The 24,924-nt window shown below is 38.8% G+C and overlaps 1 protein-coding gene across 4 annotated transcripts in view; it reads right to left on the bottom strand.

Annotated features, from left to right (window-relative positions):
- Positions 1-24,924, bottom strand: part of LOC137240900 (uncharacterized) — a 69,580-nt gene that overhangs the window by 25,255 nt on the left and 19,401 nt on the right. The window contains exon 3 of one of the 4 annotated variants that reach the window (XM_067767839.1): positions 4,168-5,249. The exons of 2 other annotated variants lie outside the window; for them this stretch is intronic. In XM_067767839.1, the coding sequence (XP_067623940.1) occupies positions 4,682-5,249 (568 nt within the window). In that variant the 3' untranslated portion in view covers positions 4,168-4,681. Of the gene's footprint in view, positions 1-4,167; positions 5,250-12,946; positions 13,155-24,924 lie in introns of those variants that run through there. One more of the 4 variants, XR_010949852.1, reaches the window with a different exon arrangement.

The following is a 24,924-nucleotide window of genomic DNA, read 5'->3' as shown; positions in this document are numbered from 1 at the left end:
TGGTAAATTTTTTTAACGAATTTAGTATGAAAATCTAGTGCACCTATATGGGTCCTACAGAAAATTATACAAAAGTTTTGAATTGGAGTATCTGAGGACGCGTAGTTATTCCAGTATTATGAATACAAACACGGGTGCTAAGTTTTTCTGCCCGTTCAAAAGTTCTATGCGAAAAACAGTTTGAAACCGAGGTCGACTGCAATAACCTGTCCAAAAATGTAGAAAGAAAAATGAGAAGACGCGTTTTGGCCTGTTATCAATAGTCCAAAGGCGAAAAAGTATTCGAATTATTGCAAGCGAGGCAAAAACGCGTCTATTAATACTTCCCCCAACGGTTTTGGTCATGTTTTAGCAATCGTCCCCGGTAATAAAGTATCACAAATTGTTAATTAAAATTGTCCAAAACATATGGATTTTAAAAAGAGATGTAATCAAGTGCTCGTTTGAAAGTAAATAAGGATATTTCTTTGTAATTTTACATTAAAAATTTTACGCAGTTTTCGTTAGCTGCTACTACACTTTTCTTGGACCTAAGAAATACAACAGTGACAAATAGCTTCCACAAAAAAAAAAACGAACGAGAACAAGCATTTTATCAGGTGATAGTGGCTGTGTATGTGCGTTCTGCTACATATCCTACTTGTAGACCTGTACTATGGATTTGGGGTCAATCTAACATTTTTCGGTCTCAATTCAAGAACGGTTCGTGCTTGATCTTTGGTTGGAGGGGAAAGTATTTTTTTTTAATGGGTACCTATTTATTTTTTATTAATAATAATTTTTTTGACATAAATAAAAAATGTATGTTAGTTTAATGGTGTGTTCAGTTTATTCTTATATTTAAGAATTCATGAGCTTAACACCGGCTTATAATAATTTAATTTCAATTATTATGTTTTTCTAAGAGAAACTGAAAAGAAAGAAACATTTACTGGCATATTGCGATGGACCCATTTCGAAAACCGCCAACTTAATCATCATCAGGCAATTTTGTAATGTTATCAAAGGTTTCACCGGGATTCGAACCGTGAATCACATGGTGAAACTGCAGTAGCCTTTAGCCACTAGGCCATCCTGCTGGTATTTGATTTCATGCTTAATTCAGTTTTTCTCATTTCTACACTAACAACACAATTAAGACATTTTGTCTCTATATTGATTTGTGTGCCATGTAGATTTGTTTTTGTAAAGTTCTTCTTCGTTGCGAATGAGAAGCTTTGTAAACTCGGGCTCAGTTGTACATATTTATGTATGTTTGTTTAATGGTGTGTTCAGTTTATACTTATATTTAAGAATTCATGAGCTTAACACCGGCTTATAATAATTGAATTTCAATTATTATGTTTTTCTAAGAGAAACTGAAAAGAAAGAAATATTTACTGGCATATTGCGATGGACCCATTTCGAAAACCGCCAACGTAATCATCATCAGGCAATTTTGTAATGTTATCAAAGGTTTCACCGGGATTCGAACCGTGAATCACATGGTGAAACTGCAGTAGTCTTTAACCACTAGGCCATCCTGCTGGTATTTGTTTTCATGCTTAATTCAGTTTTTCTCATTTCTACACTAACAACACAATTGAGACATTTTGTCTCTATATTGATTTGTGTGCCGTGTAGATTTGTTTTTGTAAAGTTCTTCTTCGTTGCGAATGAGAAGCTTTGTAAACTCGGGCTCAGTTGTACATATTTATGTATGTTTGTTTAATGGTGTGTTCAGTTTATACTTATATTCAAGAATTCATGAGCTTAACACCGGCTTATAATAATTGAATTTCAATTATTATGTTTTTCTAAGAGAAACTGAAAAGAAAGAAACATTTACTGGCATATTACGATGGACCCATTTCGAAAACCGCCAACGTAATCATCATCAGGCAATTTTGTAATGTTATCAAAGGTTTCACCGGGATTCGAACCGTGAATCACATGGTGAAACTGCAGTAGCCTTTAACCACTAGGCCATCCTGCTGGTATTTGTTTTCATGCTTAATTCAGTTTTTCTCATTTCTACACTAACAACACAATTGAGACATTTTGTCTCTATATTGATTTGTGTGCCATATAGATTTGTTTTTGTAAAGTTCTTCTTCGTTGCGAATGAGAAGCTTTGTAAACTCGGGCTCAGTTGTACATATTTATGTATGTTTGTTTAATGGTGTGTTCAGTTTATACTTATATTTAAGAATTCATGAGCTTAACACCGGCTTATAATAATTGAATTTCAATTATTATGTTTTTCTAAGAGAAACTGAAAAGAAAGAAACATTTACTGGCATATTGCGATGGACCCATTTCGAAAACCGCCAACGTAATCATCATCAGGCAATTTTGTAATGTTATCAAAGGTTTCACCGGGATTCGAACCGTGAATCACATGGTGAAACTGCAGTAGCCTTTAACCACTAGGCCATCCTGCTGGTATTTGTTTTCATGCTTAATTCAGTTTTTCTCATTTCTACACTAACAACACAATTGAGACATTTTGTCTCTATATTGATTTGTGTGCCATGTAGATTTGTTTTTGTAAAGTTCTTCTTCGTTGCTAATGAGAAGCTTTGTAAACTCGGGCTCAGTTGTACATATTTATGTATGTTTGTTTAATGGTGTGTTCAGTTTATACTTATATTTAAGAATTCATGAGCTTAACACCGGCTTATAATAATTGAATTTCAATTATTATGTTTTTCTAAGAGAAACTGAAAAGAAAGAAACATTTACTGGCATATTGCGATGGACCCATTTCGAAAACCGCCAACGTAATCATCATCAGGCAATTTTGTAATGTTATCAAAGGTTTCACCGGGATTCGAACCGTGAATCACATGGTGAAACTGCACTGTTAAGCTCATGAATTCTTAAATATAAGTATAAACTGATAAAATCAATTTTACAAATATTATTAATCATAAATCAAAAATCGTTCAACCTATCATAACAAAATTCGGCAGAGGTTGCCTTTACTATAAGGAATGCTATGAAGAAAAATAAACGAGATCGGTTAAGGACTACGCCCACTTTAATATAAAAGATTTTTAAAGGGGTCGTGGACGAATAACATAAGCTATATCTTTACAAAAAATACCTTTATATCAACGGTATTTCATTTCCCAAGTGGATTTATAACAATAAATAGGAAAAACTTCAAATTTTAAAAAATAGACAGGCACCGCCCCTTTTATGACTAAGCAATTTCTATGTTTCGGGAGCCATAACTCGAAGAAAAATTAACGGATCGTAATAAAATTGCGTAAACAAATTGTCCCTATAGCAGAAAATAGTTCTAGAAAAAATGGACGAGATCGGTTAAAGACCACGCCCACTTTTATATAAAAGATTTTTAAAAGGGTCGTAAACGAAAATAATAAGCTATATCTTAGCGAAAAAGAGCTTTGTATCAATAGAATTTTACTTTCTAAATTGAATTATAACATTAAATTGGAAAACACTAATTTATGAAAATGTGTATGGCACCGCCCCTTTTTTGTCTAAGCAATTTTCAATGTTTCGGGAGCCATAACTAAGAAAAATTTACATATCGTAACAAAATTGGGTCGACATATTTTCCTTATAGCATGAAATATTTCTAGTAAAAATGGATAAGTTTGGTTAAGGACCACGCCCACTTTTATATAAGTGACTTTAAAAAGGGTCGTAGGTAAAAATAATACATAAGTTAAATCTAAGCGAAAAATAGTTTTGTACCAGTCGTATTTTTATTGTTGTTATATCTTTATTTTAAAATAAACAGTAGGGAAATCCCCATATCTGAAGGAAAACTGCATTATTACCCGTTCAAGGTCATTGGTGTTAGCCTCGGTATCCTCTTTGCTTCTTTTAAACGAAAATTAGTTCAGAATAGAACCATATGTATATGTATTCTTTCGCAGCCTTGTAACACCATTAAGCACACAAAACAAACAACAACAGCATTTCAAGTGTACAGCTGGGTATGTAATGTTCGGTTTCACCCGAACTTAGACTTCCTTACTTGTTTTTAATCTTTTATTGTATCTAGTCTGTAAGATTCTTGATCATAGACTGAATAAACTAATTAAAATATATGCAAAACTGTTTATGTGACAGGACTTTTTACAATGGTAGAGATACATTAAAGGGAATTTAGGGGGAAAAAAACATTTTTTGTCATTAAACAAAAAAAAAAAAACATTTTTTAAATTTTTATTTCAATTTTATTAAAATTCCGTTTTGACAATTTTTCAGCATTAATAATAGCATGGTTCAACTATATGGTTGGCTCATCTGTACAATAACAAAATATGTCTGTTCAAATTGTCAAAATCTGTGTATTGGTGTTGGTGCGAATTGTATGGAATGGAAACATAAAACTTAGCAGATTTTGTATGTGTAAGAAAATGTTGCCAATGTGTTGGTTTCATTTTGAGTTTGCCATCTCCTTTTGACAATCCCATCGACCATGCAATGAAATAAATAAAATCAGCTGATGAGACGAGCCAACCATATAATTGAACCATGAATAATAGCAAACATTTGCCTATACGGCGTTGCCATATTGAAAATTATTAATGCAGCTTAACTCATGAAAATTTCGTGCATTTGAAATCATGAAATAATTTGTTCTACCGCCCATATAAAGCAAATTAAGTGTCCCATTTGTCTACCGTATATATTTAAGTTGGTACCACTCGTGGAAAATTTATCGTGAAATATACTTACGCACCAGACAATGTTTCGGCCAAAAAGTAGAGTCCAGTACTGTATCAAAAAAATTTTCAGGGAGTGTGATTCTAAAAGAAGAACTTTTGCTCTCGGACTTCAAAGGAAACTTAAAAATTTTCAATAGCTTGCCATCAAATGCAACACCAAGCTTGGAGCAAATGTAATTAGATATATCATTTTCAGTCGTCTGCAAGTTCAGCCTTGCTACAAAAATACTATCACTTTGCGGAATGGCAGTCACCTTTCTAGGAGCACGAGATCTTGAAGCTGCGGTTTCAGAGGCAACATAATTCGGTGCAGCACAAACATCACTATTAGCAGCGCCATTAGAGCCTTCGTTGTTGACATCAGTATTAGCAGCGGCATTCGAGCCTTCGTTGTTGACATTAGTCTTAGCAGAGGGATTCGAGCCTTCGTTATTGACATTAGTATTAATGACGGCGATCTCATTACCATTAATTGTATTTTGGCTACCCCTGGGCCGCGCATTATAAAATTCACAATCAGCATTAATATCAGCTTCAACTTGCGTCAAGCAAGCATTGCTGGAAAAAGAGAAAGCAAGTGATGAAAGCGAGGCTGTGATAGGCGTAGTTACTAATAGATTTCTGTTACTGCAGTCAAAACATAGCCAGCATTATGTATGTAGTTGAGAAGGTCCTTAGTTATCCCACGAAAATTGATTTTCATTAAAAACTTACATATGTACACCGTTTCGAGAAGTTCCATATCCAAACGCAATAAGTGCACTTAAAAATTTTCCCGAGTTTTAATACAATCACGTTCTCCTTTTCAATATCTTAAAGATAGCTCATAATTCCGTTCTTGTTTTTTCCTCTGAGTGGACGTGCAGTGTCATCCTCGGCTCAGTTACAATATATTCAGGCTAACTTGAAATAAAAATAGGCCTGAAGGTTGGCTCTTGGGCTCCATCCTGGCGGAATTGGGAAATGCAGATCCTAACAGGAATCAGTGTCATTATTAAAAAACCAAAGCAAAGATAACGCGAAATTATAAACTAACGGATTTGGAAAAACAAAACAACGAAATAACGGAAACATGATATCACATAGCAGCACACCACAGTGAAATAGATACATAAGGAAATAAAGAGTGATAACCTGGCGTATGCGAAAAAAAACTCCGGCTATTAAACCCAAGACCAAAAAAAATAAAGAAAGCTCATGATAAGTATAAGGATAATTGGTCTGGCCTAGCAAAAATTGACGTAAAAGATTTGGATTTGTACCAAGATTTTGACATAATTTTCTATGAGCTATATGTAAAAAAGGCTGCAACTAAATTTAAAACCTATTTTATTTTGACTATGACTATGCGCCATTACATTTTCGTGATTTTCTGGAAACTTTTCGACTGTAGGTAATTATTGCGTTTTAATATGGAGTTCCTCGTTTGAGAGCACAATCATTTGCCACATAAACGCCTTTTAATTATTCGCGAATTTACTTGTCATAAGTATATTGCATAGATGTTAAGTAATGATTAGATAATGCTAATGATTGCTAATTAACCTTCATTTGCGAAATTCTCTCATTCATTAAATAATTAGAATTAGTTCAACTAATTCCCATTAGATAATTGAAATTTTTATTCTAATGGTAAATCTAATTGCAATTAGTTGCCACTAGCAAAAAAAATTGGTTTACCTTTACAATTAGAAATCTAATTGACTTCTGCTAATGCAATTAGATATTCAATTAGCTCGTATTAGAATCAATTATTTTGATAAAAATAAATTTTTTTCAAAAAATTATTGAAGTGAACGAATAATGATGTAAATAAATATAAATAATTGATTCTAATTCGACCTAATTGAATATCTAATTGCATTAGCAGAAGTCAATTAGATTTCTAATTGTAAAGGTAACTCAATTTTTTTTGCTAATGGCAACTAATTGCAATTAGATTTACCATTAGAATAAAAATTTCAATTATATAATGGGGATTAGTTGAACTTTTTCTAATTGTTTAATGAATTAGAGAATATAAACCAATTGCATCAATTGCTAATTCTAATTGGAATTTAACATGTATGGTATATTGTTATGTACTCGTACGTCCATGATGGCTGCGGACAAAAGCCATATGTGTAGTGAACTTTCAGGCAGACTGTAAAAACAAAATCGATATATGTGACCCGGTCTATGAAAAGGTGGCTTATGACTCAAAAAAGAAATTGCGAGAAGCAGCTGTTTTTTTTCAAATTCTGTGTGTGTGTGTGCTCGCTATGGAAACGTATTTCCCACACTTAAATTATCACCAAATTTTGGCTATAGGTTCCTTCGATCAACAGGAAGGTTTTATGCTAAAATATTTTCGATATATAAAAGGGGAGTGGCACCTCCCATACAAATGGAATCTTTGGTACAGCATAACTCTGAAGGTATACATACCAGAACATTGAAATTCAGTAAGGAGTTATATGAGATCAATCCTTAACACCACCAATAAAATGTGGAATTAGGAAAAAGGAAGCGTGGCACCTCCCATAAAAATGGAATATATCATACTGCATATCTCTGGATGTAGTAATGGTAGGATAATGAAAAGGAGCTATATGACGTTAAGTCCTAACACTTCCAGTAAAATGTGGAATTGGGAAAAAAGGGACGTGGCACTTTCCCTACAAAAGGGATTTTTCAGAACTATGGCTGCCGTACAAACTTAAGTTATTTTAACACCTAAAATTTGACGGCATTATTGAGTTTGGCTGTTATGCCTTTTGAACGTTTAGTAATCTGCCTTCGTTAAAAAAATTTGCTAGCTTCAGTCTAATCTTCAATCTACATCTTCTATTAAAATCAAGCTCTGTGTGTGTGTTCCCTATGGAAACGTATTTCCCACACTTCAATCATCACCAAATTTTGGCTATAGGTTCCTTGGATCAAGACGAAGGTTTTTCACATTTCCCATTTCAGAATTAAGAATTTTAAATTAAACTTTTTTTTTAGCTATGCGAACGAGCATTCTTAGCTCCCCAAAATGATCATGTTAACAAAATCAATGATCGCATTCAAAACCAAATTCCTGGTGAAGTGACGAAATATAAATCGATCGACATAGTTACAGATGAAGATCAAATTGTGAATTATCCAATTGAATTTCTAAACTCTTTAGAACAACCTGGAATGCCTGCGCATATATTAACTTTGAAATTTGCCTTACCCGTCATGCTTCTTCGGAATTTAGAAGCACCAAAATTGTGTAATGGAACCAGATTTTGCGTTAAGAAATTAATGCCGAATGTAATCATCAGCGGTGAAAGCAAAGTGAAGATGTGGTCATACCACGGATCCCAATGATTCCTACAGATTTGCTATTAAATTTTAAGCGCTTACAGTTTCCTGTACGCTTGCTTTTGCAATTACAATGAACAAAGTACAAGGACAATTGCTTACTCTTGCAGGATTAAATTTAGAGAGTCCATACTTTTCCCATGGCCAGGTATATGTTGCTTGCTCTAGAGTTGGAACGCCAAAAAATGTGTTTATCTTTGCACCGAACGAAAAGACCTAAAATATTGTGTACCCACATGCATTACAATAAGATACAATAATAAAATGTTTTAAACGAAAATTTCACCAAATATGCGTACGAAATTCAATTCAATTTACAGAACAATAAACTAAATTATCAACAAACAAAACATTCGATCTCGGGCGTTACAACATACGCCGGCTAAAGGCTATACAATGTTTGTGATTGTAGCAGCACATGATGGAATTATAGAAGGTGGCGGATGTAAGCAGTTTTTCGCTCTGACGTCGTCATCTTGAATGTAGTCGCTTTACAAAACTCCTTTTTTATTCAGAGGAAAAAATGTATGTAAAACTATACAAATCGTTTTTTTCTGAAAAAGTATGCAACGGCATCACTTTTTTTCTCAAGTTCCATTTTGTGTTGACTTTTATATGATTCAAACGTATGACAATTCTCATTTAATAATTTTGTTTATTTGAACAAAATTATTAAAACTTGTAAAGTATATTATTTGTCGCAGTGTATTTTTTTCTGTTCTAATGGCAACCATATACATATGTATACTTAATTTTTGCGAAACAACGAAAGGACAAAAGGAGGCAATGCTTCGTTAAAAGCCTCCTGCGATTTACAACCAGATTGACTGAATTTTGTGTGTATTAGTGCAGTGTTGTTGTTGTTGTTGTAGCAATGCTCGCCCCACCTAATAGCCGCGACCGATCACAAATTGTCATCAATATCCTCTAACGGGAGTCCAAGGAAACTTGCCGTTTCAACAGGGGTTGACCATAAGGAAAGGGGTGTTAGAGGCGTTGGTTCCACATTACAATTGAAGAGATGGTTGGTGTCATGTGGGGACACATTGCAAGCGGGGCATACATTTTGTATGTCGGGGTTGATTCTGGATAGGTAAGAGTTTAACCTGTTACAGTATCCAGAACGAAGTTGAGCAAGAGTGACACGCGTTTCCCTGGGGAGTATGCGTTCCTCTTCCGCAAGTTTTGGATAATTTTCGTTAAGTAATGGATTCACCGGGCAATTCCCGGCATAAAGGTCCGACGCCTGTTTATGGAGTTCACCAAGGACCTGCTTGTGTTTTTTCACTTCATACGGCTGGGTTCTCAGGTGCCGTATTTCCTCAAAATGCCTACGGAGATGACTCCTTAAGCCCCTAGGCGGTGCTGGTTCATCAATCAGATGTCTGTTGGGATGCCCAGGTTTCTGGGTATTCAACAGGAACTGTTTGGTCAGCATCTCATTTCTCTCCCTGATGGGGAGTATTCTCGCCTCATTATGCAGATGGTGTTCTGGGGACATAAGAAGACAGCCCGTGGCGATTCTGACAGCAGTATTTTGGCAGGCCTGTAGTTTCTTCCAGTGGGTGATTTTTAGGCTTGGCGACCATATGGGTGACGCGTAGCACGTAATCGGCTGGCTAATTGCTTTGTATGTAGTCATGAGCGTTTCTTTATCTTTTCCCCAAGTACTGCCAGCGAGGGATTTGAGGATTTTGTTACGGCTCTGAATTCTCGGAACAATTGCGGCTGCGTGCTCACCAAAATGCAGATCCTGATCAAACGTCACACCCAATATTTTGGGGTGTCGGACAGTCGGTAGCGTAGTGCCATCGACTTGGATGTTCAAAATGGTCGACAATTGAGGCGTCCATGTTATAAATAAGGTCGCGGAAGATTTAGTCGGTGATAATGCCAGGTTTCGCGAGGTGAAAAAACTGGAGAGATCAGGGAGGTAGCCGTTTATTTTATTGCATAGCGCATCGATCTTTGGGCCTGGGCCTGTGGCCATTATTGTGCACTCATCGGCGTAGGAAACGCTTGTGACTCCTTCCGGTGGTGAAGGTAGCTTAGATATGTAGAAATTAAACAAAAGTGGGGATAGGTCACCACCCTGTGGCACCCCCTGTTTAATTCTCCTTGGTTTTGATGTTTCGTTTCTAAATTGCACTGATGCCTGCCGACAACCCAGATAATTTGCGGTCCACCTTTTAAGACATGGGGGAAGGGTAGACCCTTCCAGCTCCTGCAGTAACGAGCCATGGTTGACCGTATCAAAAGCTTTTGATAGGTCTAGCGCTACGAGTACTGTTCTATGGTGGGGGTATTGATTTAAACTGCAATTTATCTGGGTGCTAATGGCATTTAGCGCGGTGGTAGTGCTATGGAGTTTTCTGAAGCCATGCTGATGAGGTGCTAGCTGCAAATTTGCTTGGAAATAAGGGAGCAAAATGGCTTCAAGCGTCTTTGCCACTGGCGATAGGAGAGATATCGGACGATACGACTCACCTATGTTAGCTGGTTTCCCAGGCTTTAGTAGCGGGACCACCTTGGCCATTTTCCATTTCTCAGGTATGACAAAGGTGGAAAGAGACAGATTGAAGACATGCGCTAAATATTTGAACCCCTCTTTCCCTAGGTTTTTAAGCATCGGCATGGCTATGCCGTCTGGGCCCACTGCTTTGGATGGTTTAGCACGACCAATGGCGTCCTCAACCTCTTTAGCGGTGATGGTGATTGGTGACGCGCTGAATTTGTGTTTATGTGCGCGTCTATTGGCTCTCCGTCTATCTTTGTCGACCGTAGGATGCATTATATATTATCGGCAGAAAGAGCTCGCGCATTTTTTCGCGTCCGACAGCACTTTGTCGCCAAAGGCGATGGAAACTTTGTCTTTGTGCTTATTCGGATTCGATAGGGACTTTACGGTGGACCAAAGTTTACCCACACCGGTAGAGAGGTTACAACCTCTTAGGTGCTCCTCCCATTTCGCCCGCTTGTGTTCATACAAGCAATCTGATGCGTTGGTTTATATCCCTTATTTGGGGGTCGCCTGGGTCAAGCTGTCTTATAAGGTCACGTTCTCTCGCTAAGTTTGCGGCCTCCGCCGGGAAGTGGGGCCGGATTTCGGGAATTCTCCCGGCGGGAATGAAATGTGCCGAGGCGGATTTAATGACCTTACGGAAGGCACGCTCCCCTTGGCGGGCATCAGTCGGGATAGGGAGGGCAGCTAGGCGGGAGGGCGGTATCCACTGGGGCAACAGGTGGCAGGAGGGATGTAGATGTTGATGATTTCTAGGTTTGCATCGCCTGACCGGACAGATAGGCCTTGACGTTCTAAGGCATTGTCCCTGCGGTCGATGCCAGGATCAAATATACAATATTGCACAGAGTGGTGTATGATAAACGCGAGACCGCCTCCATTTCCGCTCTCGCGGTCTTTCCTGTGGACGTTATACCCAGAGCAGGTCTGCAATGCAGATCTTGCTGTGAGTTTAGTCTCTTGAATCGCAGCAATGCGGATGTTGTGCCGCTTCATGAAATCGACTATCTCCGTAATCTTCCCAGTTAGTCCATTACAGTTTAACTGCAGAATTCTGAAGTGCATAAGGAGAGACGTCGCCACTCTGGGGGTAAGTGACGGGTGACTACGCCTGGGTTGGGGAAGGCCAGGATGCAATTGCTGTTGTGGCCCTAGGACTGGGCGTCCTTGGGCAAGCATTGGGGTACCCGGATGATTTGGGTTTGCGACCTGTCAACATGGCGCGATGAAACCCGTCGGGGGGTTGCCGTCGCGGAGACCAGAACATCTAGGGAAGTGGCACCACCCAAGGCAGGAGCTGCATTGGGCGGATGTCGCAAACATATATATTCTGTGCTGGCAAACGGTGCAAACGGAGGTAGGGACTAAGAGTCTGTTTCCCTGACCTACACGATTGCTGCCGGAAAAGAGGGGGGAGAAGACGGGGGCAGGGGCTGTTTCTCAGCATTGCTTCCGACTCTACAACGAAGATTGTAGTTATGAGTGGTAGCAGCTGTTTGAGTTGTTGGCGCCGTGGGGCGCGAGCAGCAGCGGGTGATTGTTGTGGCTTGCTGAGCAGTGGGGCTGCTGGAAGGTAGAGGGGGGCGCTTAGACGTAGACTACGGGACGCCCTTGGGCGTGAACAGCAATGAGCCACAAAAGATTTATAAAAGTTACGTGGACGTCGGGTTTTGGGATCAAGCCCAGAACAACCTGTCCGATGCAACCATCCCTTGCACGAGACACACTGAACATACTCTGTTCTGTAAAAAGATTCTTTTCCGGCAGATGCAGCAAAACCATTCTCAGGACCGGGGTCAGGAGACGGACCCGGATTGGATTCGATGCCTTCCCGCAGTAAGAGAATATGGAGCAGTCCTGCTGCAAGGAGCTGCTGGGAGGATGACAATTTGTGAGAGGGACGAAACAAATTAGATGGGGTCACACTGAAATGACAGTCCTTGGTCGGGAAAAATCCCGAGTCGCTCCGGTACATAGAACCGACTGCCTTGGGAAGCGTATTAGTGCATACGTACGTAGTGCAGTCGGGTGGCTTCGTGACACACGTATTTGTTCTCGGCTACACGTTGATGAAAATCAAAAATTTTTGATTGTTTCATTTGACGCTAGCTTATTTGATAGTCGCGGGGTGTGATTGACAAAACAGCAGTGTTGTATTTAGTTTGTGTCGACATTCAAAATGAACAAGTGCGCGGAAGAACAGCAATTCATATTAAAATTTATTGAAAATTATCAATGTTTACCAGCTTTATGGAATGTAAAGCTTTTATTATTATTTAATAAAATTTTTATAAATTTGTTTATTATTTAATAAAACTGCTGTAGTTGCAAGTAAAAAAAAGCCATCATCCGATGACGACATATTCACGACCGAACGCTACGGTTTCTCAATGCAAATGTTGATTGATGGCTTTTTATTTGATAGTCGCGGGGCAAGCGTCAAATACCCGACACGCACACATACAAAAATTCAGTCAATCTGGTTGTAATTCGCAGGAGGCTCTAAGCCTTCATAACTGTTTGCCTTTGAATAAAAGGGGAAACTCTCCAATTGCTTATAATTCGATGGCCACGTATGTATGTACATGTGTATGTATGCATGAAGATGTAAGCTGAAAAAAACAGTCTTTCGTTAGGGGGACTCATGATAGCATATAAACTTATAAGGTGTAAAATTATATCCATTTACACACGCGGTTATATGAACGCACTTAGTAATACTCTTGATAAACTTGATTGTTTTTCAGTTGTATTATTTCCAAAAAAATGTTTTTGATTGTTATACAAATTAAACAAGTAAGGAAGGCTAAGTTCGGGTGTAACCGAACATTACATACTCAGTTGAGAGCTATGGAGACAAAATAAGGAAAATCACCATGTAGGAAAATGAACCTAGGGTAACCCTGGAATGTGGTTGTATGACATGTGTATCAAATGGAAGGTATTAAAGAGTATTTTAAGAGAGAGTAGGCCATAGTTCTATGGATGGACGCCATTTAGGGATATCGCCATAAAGGTGGACCAGGGGTGACTCTAGAATATGTTTGTACGATATGGGTATCAAATGAAAGCTGTTAATGAGTATTTTGAAAAGCAGTGATCCTTAGTTCCATAGGTGGACGCCGTTTCGAGATATCGCTATAAAGGTGGACCAGGGGTGTCTCTAGTTGTACGATATGGGAATCAAATGAAAGGTGTTACTGAGCATTTTAAGAGGGAGTGGGCATTAGGTCTATAGGTGCACGCCTTTTCGAAATGTCGCCATTGGGGTGGGCCAGGGGTGACTCTAGAATGTGTTTGTATGATATGGGTATCAAATGAAAGATGGTAATGAGTTTTTTAAAAGGGAGTAATCCTTAGTTCTATAGGTGGACGCCTTTTCGAGATATCGCCATAAAGGTGGACCAAGGGTGACTCTAGAATGTTTGTACGATATGGGTATCAAACGAAAGGTGCTACTGAGCATTTTAAGAGGAAGTGGGCATTAGGTCTATAGGTGGACGCCTTTTCGAGGTATCGTCATTAGGGTGGGCCAGGGGTGACTCTAGAATGTGTTTGTGCGATATGGGTATCAAACGAAAGGTGTTACTGATCATTTTAAGAGGGAGTGGGCATTAGGTCTATAGGTGGACGCCTTTTCGAGATATCGCCATTAGGGTGGGCCAGGGGTGACTCTAGAATGTTTGTACGATATGGGTATCAAACGAAAGGTGTTACTGATCATTTTAATAGGGAGTGGGGGCATTAGGTCTATAGGTGGACTCCTTTTCGAGATATCGCCATTAGGGTGGGCCAGGGGTGACTCTAGAATGTTTTTGTACGATATGGGTATCAAATGAAAGGTGGTAATGAGTATTTTAAAAGGGAGTAATCCTTAGTTCTATAGGTGGACGCCTTTTCGAGATATCGCCATAAAGGTGGACCAAGGGTGACTCTAGAATGTTTGTACGATATGGATATCAAACGAAAGGTGTTACTGAGCATTTTAAGAGGGAGCGGGCATTAGGTCTATAGGTGGACGCCTTTTCGAGATATCGCCATTAGGGTGGGCCAGGGTGACTCTAGAATGTTTGTACGATATGGGTATCAAACGAAAGGTGTTACTGAGCATTTTAAGAGGGAGTGGGCATTAGGTCTATAGGTGGACGCCTTTTCGAGATATCGCCATTAGGGTGGGCCAGGGTGACTCTCGAATGTGTTTGTACGATATGGGTATCAAATGAAAGGTGGTAATGAGTATTTTAAAAGGGAGTAATCCTTAGTTCTATAGGTGGACGCCTTTTCGAGATATCGCCATAAAGGTGGACCAAGGGTTACTGAGCATTTTAAGAGGGAGTGGGCATTAGGTCTATATGTGGATGCCTTTTCGAGATATCGCCATTAGGGTGGGCCAGGGGTGACTCTAGAATGTTTGTACGATATGGGTATCAAACGAAAGGTGTTACTGAGCATTTTAAGAGGGAGTGAGCGTTAGGTCTATAGGCGAACGCCTTTTCGAGATATCGCCATTAGGGTGGGCCAGGGGTGACTCTAGAATTTTTGTACGATATGGGTATCAAACGAAAGGTGTTACTGAGCATTTTAAGAGGGAGTGGACATTAGGTATATAGGTGGCCGCCTTTTCGAGATATCGCCATTAGGGTGGGCCAGGGGTGACTCTAGAATGTTTGTACGATATGGGTATCAAACGAAAGGTGTTACTGAGCATTTTAAGAGGGAGTGGGCATTAGGTCTATAGGTGGACGCCTTTTCGAGATATCGCCATTAGGGTGGGCCAGGGTGATTCTAGAATGTGTTTGTACGATATGGATATCAAACTAAAAGTATAAATGAGGGTTTTAACAGCGAGTGGCCCTTAGATGTATATGTGAAGGCGTTCTCGCGATATCGACCAAAATGTGGACCAGGTGATCCAGAAAATCATCTGTCGGGTACTGCTAATTTATTTATATATGCAATACCACTAACAGTATTCCTGCCAAGATTCCAAGGGCTGTTGATTTCGCCTTGTAGAACTTTTTCATTTTCTTCTACTTAATATGGTAGGTGTCACACCCATTTTACAAAGTTTTTTCCAAAGTTATATTTTGCGTCAATAAACCAATCCAGTTACTATGTTTCATCCCTTTTTTCGTAGTTGGTATAGAATTATGGCATTTTTTTCATTTTTCGTAATTTTCGATATCGATAAAGTGGGCGTGGTTATGGTCGGATTTCGGCCATTTTTTATACCAAGATAAAGTGAGTTCAGGTAAGTACGTGGGCTAAGTTTAGTAAAGATATATCGATTTTTGCTCAAGTTATTGTGTTAACGGCCGAGCGGAAGGACAGACGATGGACTGTGTATAAAAACTGGGCGTGGCTTCCACCGATTTCGCCCATTTTCACAGAGAACAGTTGCCGTCACAGAATCTATGCTCCTACCAAATTTGAGAAGGATTGGTATATTTTTGTTCGACTTATGGCATTAAAAGTATTCTAGACAAACTAAATGAAAATGGGCGGAGCCACGCCCATTTTGAAATTTTCTTTTATTTTTGGATTTTGTTGCATCATATCATTACTGGAGTTGAATTTTGACTTAATTTACTTATATACAGTAAAGATATTAACTTTTTTGTTAAAATTTGAATTAAAAAAAAAAATTTTTTAAAAAGTGGGCGTGTTCTTCATCCAATTTTGCTAATTTTTATTTAGCACATATGTAGTAATAGTAGTAACGTTCCTGCCAAATTTCATCATGATATCTTCAACGACTGCCAAATTACAGCTTGCAAAACTTTTAAATTACCTTCTTGTAAAAGTGGGCGGTGCCACGCCCATTGTCCAAAATCTTACTAGTTTTCTATTCTGCGTCATAACGTCAACCCATCTACCAAGTTTCAGCGCTTTAACCGCCTTTGGAAATGAATTATCGCATTTTTTCGGTTTTTCGAAATTTTCGATATCGAAAAAGTGGGCGTGGTTATAGTCCGATATCGTTCATTTTAAATAGCGATCTGAGATGAGTGCTCAGGAACCTACATACCAAATTTCATCAAGATACCTCAAAATTTACTCAAGTTATCGTGTTAACGGACGGACGGACGGACGGACGGACGGACGGACGGACGGACGGACGGACGGACGGACGGACATGGCTCAATCAAATTTTTTTTCGATCCTGATTATTTTGATATATGGAAGTCTATATCTATCTCGATTCCTTTATATATGTACAACCAACCGTTATCCAATCAAACTTAATATACTCTGTGAGCTCTGCTCAACTGAGTATAAAAATACCAAGATTAAGTGAAAAATCAAAACTAAAACGCCTTTACTTGCTGATGTTGGAGATTTTTGATGAAAATGCCGTCTGTAATGTCTGCAAGGTTGCATTCCTTTGAGTTTACCGCGTTTACACAATGAAATGTGCGCGTAAATTTATACAAATTGTGTAAATGATTTTTCATAAAAAATTTGACAGCTCCCCCTGTTGTGTCGCCAAGTGGCTTGATTTTTGGTTGTTGATTGTTTTTGACACTACACGGTTATACAAATTGAGACGAGCTTGAAAAATCTATCATTATTGTGATACCATACCATTGTGCAAATAAATAATTTGAAAAAAACTCCTTTTCGCTTCGCTTCTTTTTATTTTACACACTGGGAAATTGCATCAGGTGTGGGGTCTGAACATGACCTGTTTAACGAAATTGGAATTACAAAACGCCCTTGAAAAGGTGGGCACTGAGTATCCAGCTACTGCTACCGTGTCACAACTACGTGCCTTGTTGGAAGAAGACGATTCGACTCCGGTGTTGCTGCTGCTGCTGCTGCTGCCGGCTACGAATCTCATGATGGTGACGGTAATGTAAAAGAAACCGATGATGCAGAAAACCTGGATGAACAAATAGCAGTGCTAGAGAAACGCAAGAAAATGCTATTGTTACAAAAAGAATTGCAAGCGTTGGAATTAGATGCTAGTAGTGCACGTCAGCGTATCACCGCAATGGATATCGATGGGATGGTGCCAAAATTTTCTGGGGATAACGCATATCCAGTGTAAAAGTGGATCAACGATTTTGAAAATGCAGTAAAATGACCACTTTAAATATGTATATGTGCATGCGTCGCTTGTTGTCGGGTACAGCGGCCATTTTTCTACGTACATCGATTGCATCGAATTATTGCGAGTTAAGAGCTGCACTTTTAAAGCAATTTCAACGAAATGTCTCGACTAATGACGTATATAGGGAGCAGTACCGACGCCGGCGCTCACCTAATGAAAGCATTATTGCTTATATGCTATCGATAAAGGAGATCGCAGCGCAGGCAAATTTAAACGAAGATGAAATAATCAATGCAGTGATTGAGGGTCTGCGTGACCACACCGCTTATACCTCAATATTAAACACAGCAAAAACTTAGATGAGCTCCAGTAACTTCTCCTTAAATACAACAAAAAGAAAACAAATGACAATACAACAAAAAAATTGCAGACTTCAGAAGGTGGCAGTAAGACAGTATCGTCCACAAGATGCTTCAATTGCTCGCAATATGGACACCTCTCACAACAGTGCAAAGAACCAAAGCGTGTTAAAGGCTCCTGCTTCCGCTGCGGCAGCCAAGATCACATGCTTAATCAGTGCAAGCAGCCACCAATAAAAACCGTGAACGCGGTATATGAGGAACCAACCCATGAGGACAACATGTCAAATTTTGAACCATATCAAACTGTAAATATTGCTTTTTGTAATCGGAACATGAACAATAAAAAGTTTATGAAGTGCATTTCTTTGATTGACAGTGGTAGTCCTGCCAGGTTTATAAGCAAGATGCTTTTGCCCTTTGATACAAGTGCCGATGAATTAATCGTATCAAATTTTTACAGCCTAGGCGGCAATAAACTAAAACCTTTTGGAAAAATTTACTGTGAGATTTTGCTCAATGGAAAATCTAAAATAATTTCATTATTTATTGTTTCGGTTGGCATTTTGTCTCAGCCATTACTTCTCCGAAGAGATTTTTTCAAATTATTTAATATTAAACTTTATATGTTAAATTGTAACGAGCTCAAGTTGGAATTAAATGAGTCGATTTCAAGTGTGTCTTCAATTGATAATATTGTTCAGGTTTCAGATAATTTGCAACATTGTTATATTGATTGTCCTGTTGATCATTCCTTAACTCCAGTTGTTGATGTCAATATCTATGGAGGCATTCCCGCAGATAGATTGTTTAGAGATTCTTTTTCAGGAAATGCTCATTGCGCCGTTGGGGCCAGTATTGTTGAAGAATTGCATAGGGAAACTTTAAGTGAAGAAAGGAACGAAAATTGTTTTCCTTTATTGAAGGGAATAATACATGCGCGATTGATGTCGAAGCCTTTTGTAGAGCAGTGCTAGTGATTATAATATTGATTCCGCTTTGCATAATGACGCACGCTTAGAAATTAATCGTATTATTCATAATTGTTATGTAGAATATCCAAAGGAGTCAAGTACAATACCCTATGAAATGTCAATTAAGTTGACCTCTGAACAACAGTTTATTCACATCCTCGAAGACTATCTTATAAAGATAAATTTGAAGTTCAGAGGATTGTGCAAGAGCTTTTAGATAAAGGCATTATTCGTCATAGTGATTCCCCATATGCGTCACCAATAGTGTTAGTAAAAACGAAAAGTGGTGAAACTCGTATGTGTATTGACTACAGGGATTTAAATAAAATAAGATAATTATCCTCTTCCTCTCATCGAAGATTGTCTGGGGTATTTAGGAGAAAAAAAATTTACATTATTGGACTTAAAAAGTGGGTTTCACCAAGTAAAAGTAACTGAGGAATCAATAAAATATACAGCATTTGTTACACCAAGTGGCCAGTTTGAGTACTTAATGATGCCATTCGGTCTTAGAAACTCCCCTTCCGTCTTTCAAAGATTTATTTTTTTTATTTTGAATGATTTCATTTCAAAAGGCCTCCTAATCGTTTATATGGATGACATATTGCTAGCCACAGTGGATTTAGATGAACACTTTGTTGGAATCGGTACTGAAGCAGATAGCCAATCATGGTCTTGAACTTAAATTGTCAAAATGTAAGTTTTGTCATAGCAGCATTCAGTACTTAGGTTATGATGCTAGTTATGAGGGTATTAATCCAAGTCAGGAACACAAACAAACTGTCGCGAAATTTCCACTACCAAAAACTTTAAAACAATTGCATTCATTTATTGGCCTATGTTCCTATTTTAGGAAATTTGTTCCACAGTTTTCAAAAATTGCTAAACCATTGTATGATTTGCTGAAGAAAAATTCAAAATTTGAGCTTGACAAAGCCTGATTGAATACGATTGCTGAATTAAAAACGAGGCTCACCGATCCTCCAGTTTTATCAATATATAATCCCAAAAATGAGACCGAGTTGCATTGCGATGCAAGTGCTCAGGGTTATGGTGCTATTTTGTTACAACGTCAATCAGATGGAAAGTTCCATCCAATTTTTTACTTCTCACAGCGAACTACTAGTACTGAGAGTAAATATCACAGTTTCGAACTAAAAACGTTAGCAATCATTTATGCTTTGCGACATCTGGCATCTATGGGCCAAACTTCAAAAAATCGATACCAATGGGATGTTACCCCAGAACATTGCAGAAATTCATGCAATAGAGGTCTGTGGTAGAGAATGTCTGCGGAGAGGCTCAACATCGAAGAGCATCTACATTATGTCGGACAGCCAGGCGGCACTGCGTGCCTTGCAATCCTACATAGTTACATCTAAGCTGGTGGTTGAATTCACTGACATCCTTAATGCCCTGGGAGCCCAAAACAAGGTTTTGTTGGGATGGGTTCCCGGACATCAGGGACATGAAGGTAATGAACATGCAGATTACCTAGCAAAGCAGGGTGCTACATCAGCATTCTATGGTCCAGAGCCCTTTTGTGGACTCACAAAAGCACACACCAGGGAAACTATAAGTACCTGGGAAACTAAACAATTCAGACGTCATTGGATTGATTGCCCAGGGCAAAGGAAGGCCAAACTGTTTATACTTCCGGCAACGAAAGTATCAGCCAAACTCATTAACCTAAGCAGGGAGGACCTAAGAACTCTTACTGGGTACTACACGGGACACTGCGGTCTACGATATCACCTAAGTAAATTAAATCTATCTGATACCCAAATTTGTCGTTTCTGTGAGCTGGATGATGAAACGCCGGTTCACATTCTCTGCGAATGCGTCGCTCTAGATAGCCAGAGACTATCCCATCTAGGTGGTGGGACTCTTAATCCCTATGTGATATGGAGTAAAAAGCCTGAAGAGGTACTTAGATACATCAAGAGCCTCCAGATACAAAATTAGGCTGAAAAGTCTTGCACAATAGATCTGCAAAAAGGTCGCAGTGCTTCCAGACCAATCAATTATAATAATAATAATAATAATGCTTTGCTACGTCTTAGAGTCTATCTCGAGGGAATCCCTTTTAAGATTATCACGGATTGTAATTCACTTACGCTTAGTTTTAGCAAAAAGACGCTTAACCCACGTATTGCGAGAAGGGTTCTTGAATTACAGAATTATGATTATTCTGTGCAACATAGAGATGACGCTAACATGAGTCACGTTGACGCTCTCAGTCGAAGCGATTTAGAGTTTCAGTTGCAGGCAACCCAAAGTCGAGACCCTGATATAGTTAAAATACGGGATAGATTGGAAAAGGAGCCATCGAAACTTTTCGATCTCAAAAACGGGCTAGTTTATAGAAAAGATATGAGAGGTCAGTTATATTTTTATGTTCCCCGATAGATGGAAGATAATATTATTCCCTGTATACATGAGAAAATTGCCCACTTTGGGGTAGATAAAACTTTGAATCAAATAAAACTACACTATTGATTTCCGGAAATGAGGTCCAAAATTGATAAATTTATAAAAAAAATTTTAAAATGCATTGTATATTCAGCACCTGCCCGAGTAAACGAAAGAAATATTCATAGTATTCCTAAGAAGCCAATACCTTTCGATAATATTCATATAGACCATCTAGGACCTCTTCCCCTCTTCTTTAAAGTCAAAAGGAAAATATTTGCAAGTGGTAATTGATGCTTTCACCAAGTTTGTAAAACTGTACCCAGTTAACGCAACTAATGCTAAAGAAGTTTTCGAGTCTTTAAAAAAATATTTTCAGTACTATAGTCGACCATCCAGGATAATATCGGATAGGGGAACCTGTTTCACATCCCTTTAGTTTACTATTGAAAAATAATATAGATCATGTTAAAGTTGCCACTGGGCCGCCACAAGCAAACAGTCAGGTTGAAAGAGTAAACAGAGTTTTAACTCCTATGCTTAGTAAACTAAGTGAGCCAATTCAACATGCCGATTGGGTTTCAAAGTTAAGTACGATTGAATTTGCCATTAATAACACAGAACACAGCTCAACCGGTAAAACTTTCTCCAATTTACTTTTTGGGACCACCTAAAAGCGACCCATTGTTGATGAATTTACCGAATTCTTATGCGAATAACAGGATATTGGGCAATGCGATCTAACTAATTGTAGGCAGGAAGCGAATGAGGCTATACTGGCATCCCAGCGGCGCAACGAGAAATATTTTTTGAGAAATAACAGACCTGCTAGAGATTTCGAAGTTGGCCAATACGTCATGATAAAGAATGTTTATAGTACAGTTGGTGTTAACAAAAAACTTATACCGAAGTTCAAAGGTCCATATATTATAGCTAAAAAACTTCCAAATGATAGATATGTTATTAGGGACATTGAAAATTGTTAGGTCACGCAACTCCATATAACGGCATTATTGAGTCACGATTTATACGATTATGGAGGAGGAATGATCAGCTTGTAGATGTTGCAATTGACGAATAACAAAGAGCAATATATGCAGTTTATTAATTAATGATTAACAAAATTATTTACCTAAGAAATATATCAGATATTAGTTTTAAGAATATTATTAGTTAGTATGATCGAGGTTGATCATGTGTCAGATTGGCCGAGCTGTAAAGTATATTATTTGTCGCAGTGTATTTTTTTCTGTTCTAATGGCAACCATATACATATTGTCACGGATATTAGCATCACTAAATTATCCCATCACTAAGGCTATACTAAGTACAAGTATACACATATATAAGGCAGCCCAGAGAGATGTCACACACAGATGCATTTACTTATATGCCTATGTGCGCGCGAGAGACTGTAAACTACAAACATTCACATCAATAATTCAATCTTTATGTATCTACATAAACGAATAAATAATTGCGTCTACACATATGTACGTATACGAGCAGCGGAGCGGCAATGCACAAACACATGCATATATCTTATCTGAGTTTGTCACAAGAGAGAGCAATAATTTGTGCACGTAGTTGTGGCTGGCGATTTTGTAGCCGAAACAACTAGTAAGTTCTGGAAATCGAAGAGCCTAGAAGTATGCAGCGTAAACTATAAAAGCGGGGCAAGCGAGTAAGAAGTAATTCAGTTTGAGTTGAGCTATCAATCAGTTTGATTAAGCACGCGATCTGGCGGCCAATAGTAGAGTTTCATTTGAGTTATCAATCAGTTTGGTTATTAAGTCAGCGAGTAGCAAAGTATAAGTGTTATTGTGAAGTACTTTAATAAAGGCCATTTTTCCATTATTCAATATTGGAGTTATTTATTCAACAGTTTAGTGATTCGAACTTAGCAGAGGATTGCAAATAAGAGGATTTGCAAGCAAATTCGTTACAATTGGTGTTAGAAGAGGAATTGTTGAATAAATTCCAGAGGACAACAAGGACATGGCAAAATTCAGTGAATTGAAGATCCAGCAACTGAAGAAGGAGTTGGACAGCCGTGGATTGAATACAACCGGCAATAAACTCGAACTTCAGGCACGACTACGAGAGGCAATGGAATTAGAGGGAATTAACGTGGAAGAGTATGTCTTTCACCTTGATGGCGAGGAGACAACAAAAATTGAAGAGAAAAACGAAACATCGCAGACTGGCTGCAATATCTGCACAAACATCGACAGTAGCATCAATGTCGTCGCAATTGGCATCCCAACTGGAAGCGCAGGAGACACGAATAACATCGAAGATTGAAGCACAGGAAACACAAATTTCTTCACAACTTGAAGAACAGAAGACGTATATGGTATCCCAACTGGAATCGCAGGAAACCCGTATAACATCACAATTGGAAGAACAGAAGACATATTTGGCATCTCAACTGGAAGCGCAAGAGGCACGTATATCTGAAATGTCGGCACAAATTTCGGAGCAGGATGCAAAAATTTTACAACTCGAGGACAAAATTGATGCCGAAATAGAAGCGTTAAAAGGTCGTATGGAGCAGTTACAACTAAACCGCCCAGCTGTTTCAGCGAGTAATCCAAAGGTAAAGACACCATCATTTGACGGTTCTGTTCCTTTTCAGGTCATTAAGCTACAGTTTGAGAAGACCGCAGCAGTGAACCAATGGAATGCTGAAGATAAAGTTGCAGCTCTGTTCGTGGCACTGAAAGGGCCTGCCGCGGAAATCTTACAGACCATCCCAGAGTACGAGCGGAACCACTACGAAACATTGATGAGCGCTTTAGACAGACGTTATGGAAGCGAGCATAGAAAACAGATATTCCAAATTGAGTTGCAAAACCGCTACCAAAAAGCAAATGAGACATTGCAGGAGTTTGCTTCAGATGTTGAAAGGTTGGCTCATCTCGCAAATGCGGACGCACCCGTGGAATACACCGAGAGGGTAAAAATCCAGAGTTTTATAAATGGCATACGAGACGTGGAAACGAAGCGAGCTACATACGCGAACCCAAAACTGACATTTGCTGAAACGGTATCACATGCATTGACTCAGGAAACTGCCTCCCTATTAAGTAAACCAGCATATAAGGCTCATCGTGTAGAAGTAGAAAGGCCAGAATGGGTAGACACAATTTTGGAAGCACTGAAGGGATCACAACAGAAAAATGCCGGAGTTATTAAATGTTTCAAATGCGGCAAAACAGGTCATATTGCACGACATTGCAGCACCGGTTCCAATAGCTCCAACAATGTGGGTGGCCGTAAACGCAGAGCTGAAGGAGATGAGCAAATCTCCAAGTCCACTCAATCGTTAAACTAAAGCGAGTCAGCTGCAAGGGGCGACAGCTGGCTCACTCAATTGAATGCCCCATAATCTCTATCTCACAAATTGGAAGAAGGTCAAACAATCTTACTGTCGGAGGACATGTGGATGGAAAGGAACGTTTACTGACTGTAGATACGGGTGCATCTCATTCCATCATTCGAGCGGATTTAGTCAACAAGAAGATAACACCATTGCATGGAGCAAGATTACGTACAGCCACTGGAGAAGACAGCATGGTTC

This window comes from Eurosta solidaginis, chromosome 2, assembly GCF_040869045.1.
Source record: "Eurosta solidaginis isolate ZX-2024a chromosome 2, ASM4086904v1, whole genome shotgun sequence".
NCBI lineage: Eukaryota > Metazoa > Arthropoda > Insecta > Diptera > Tephritidae > Eurosta > Eurosta solidaginis.
Note: the sequence above shows the minus strand (reverse complement) of the source record. Positions and strands in the feature narration are given on the sequence as shown.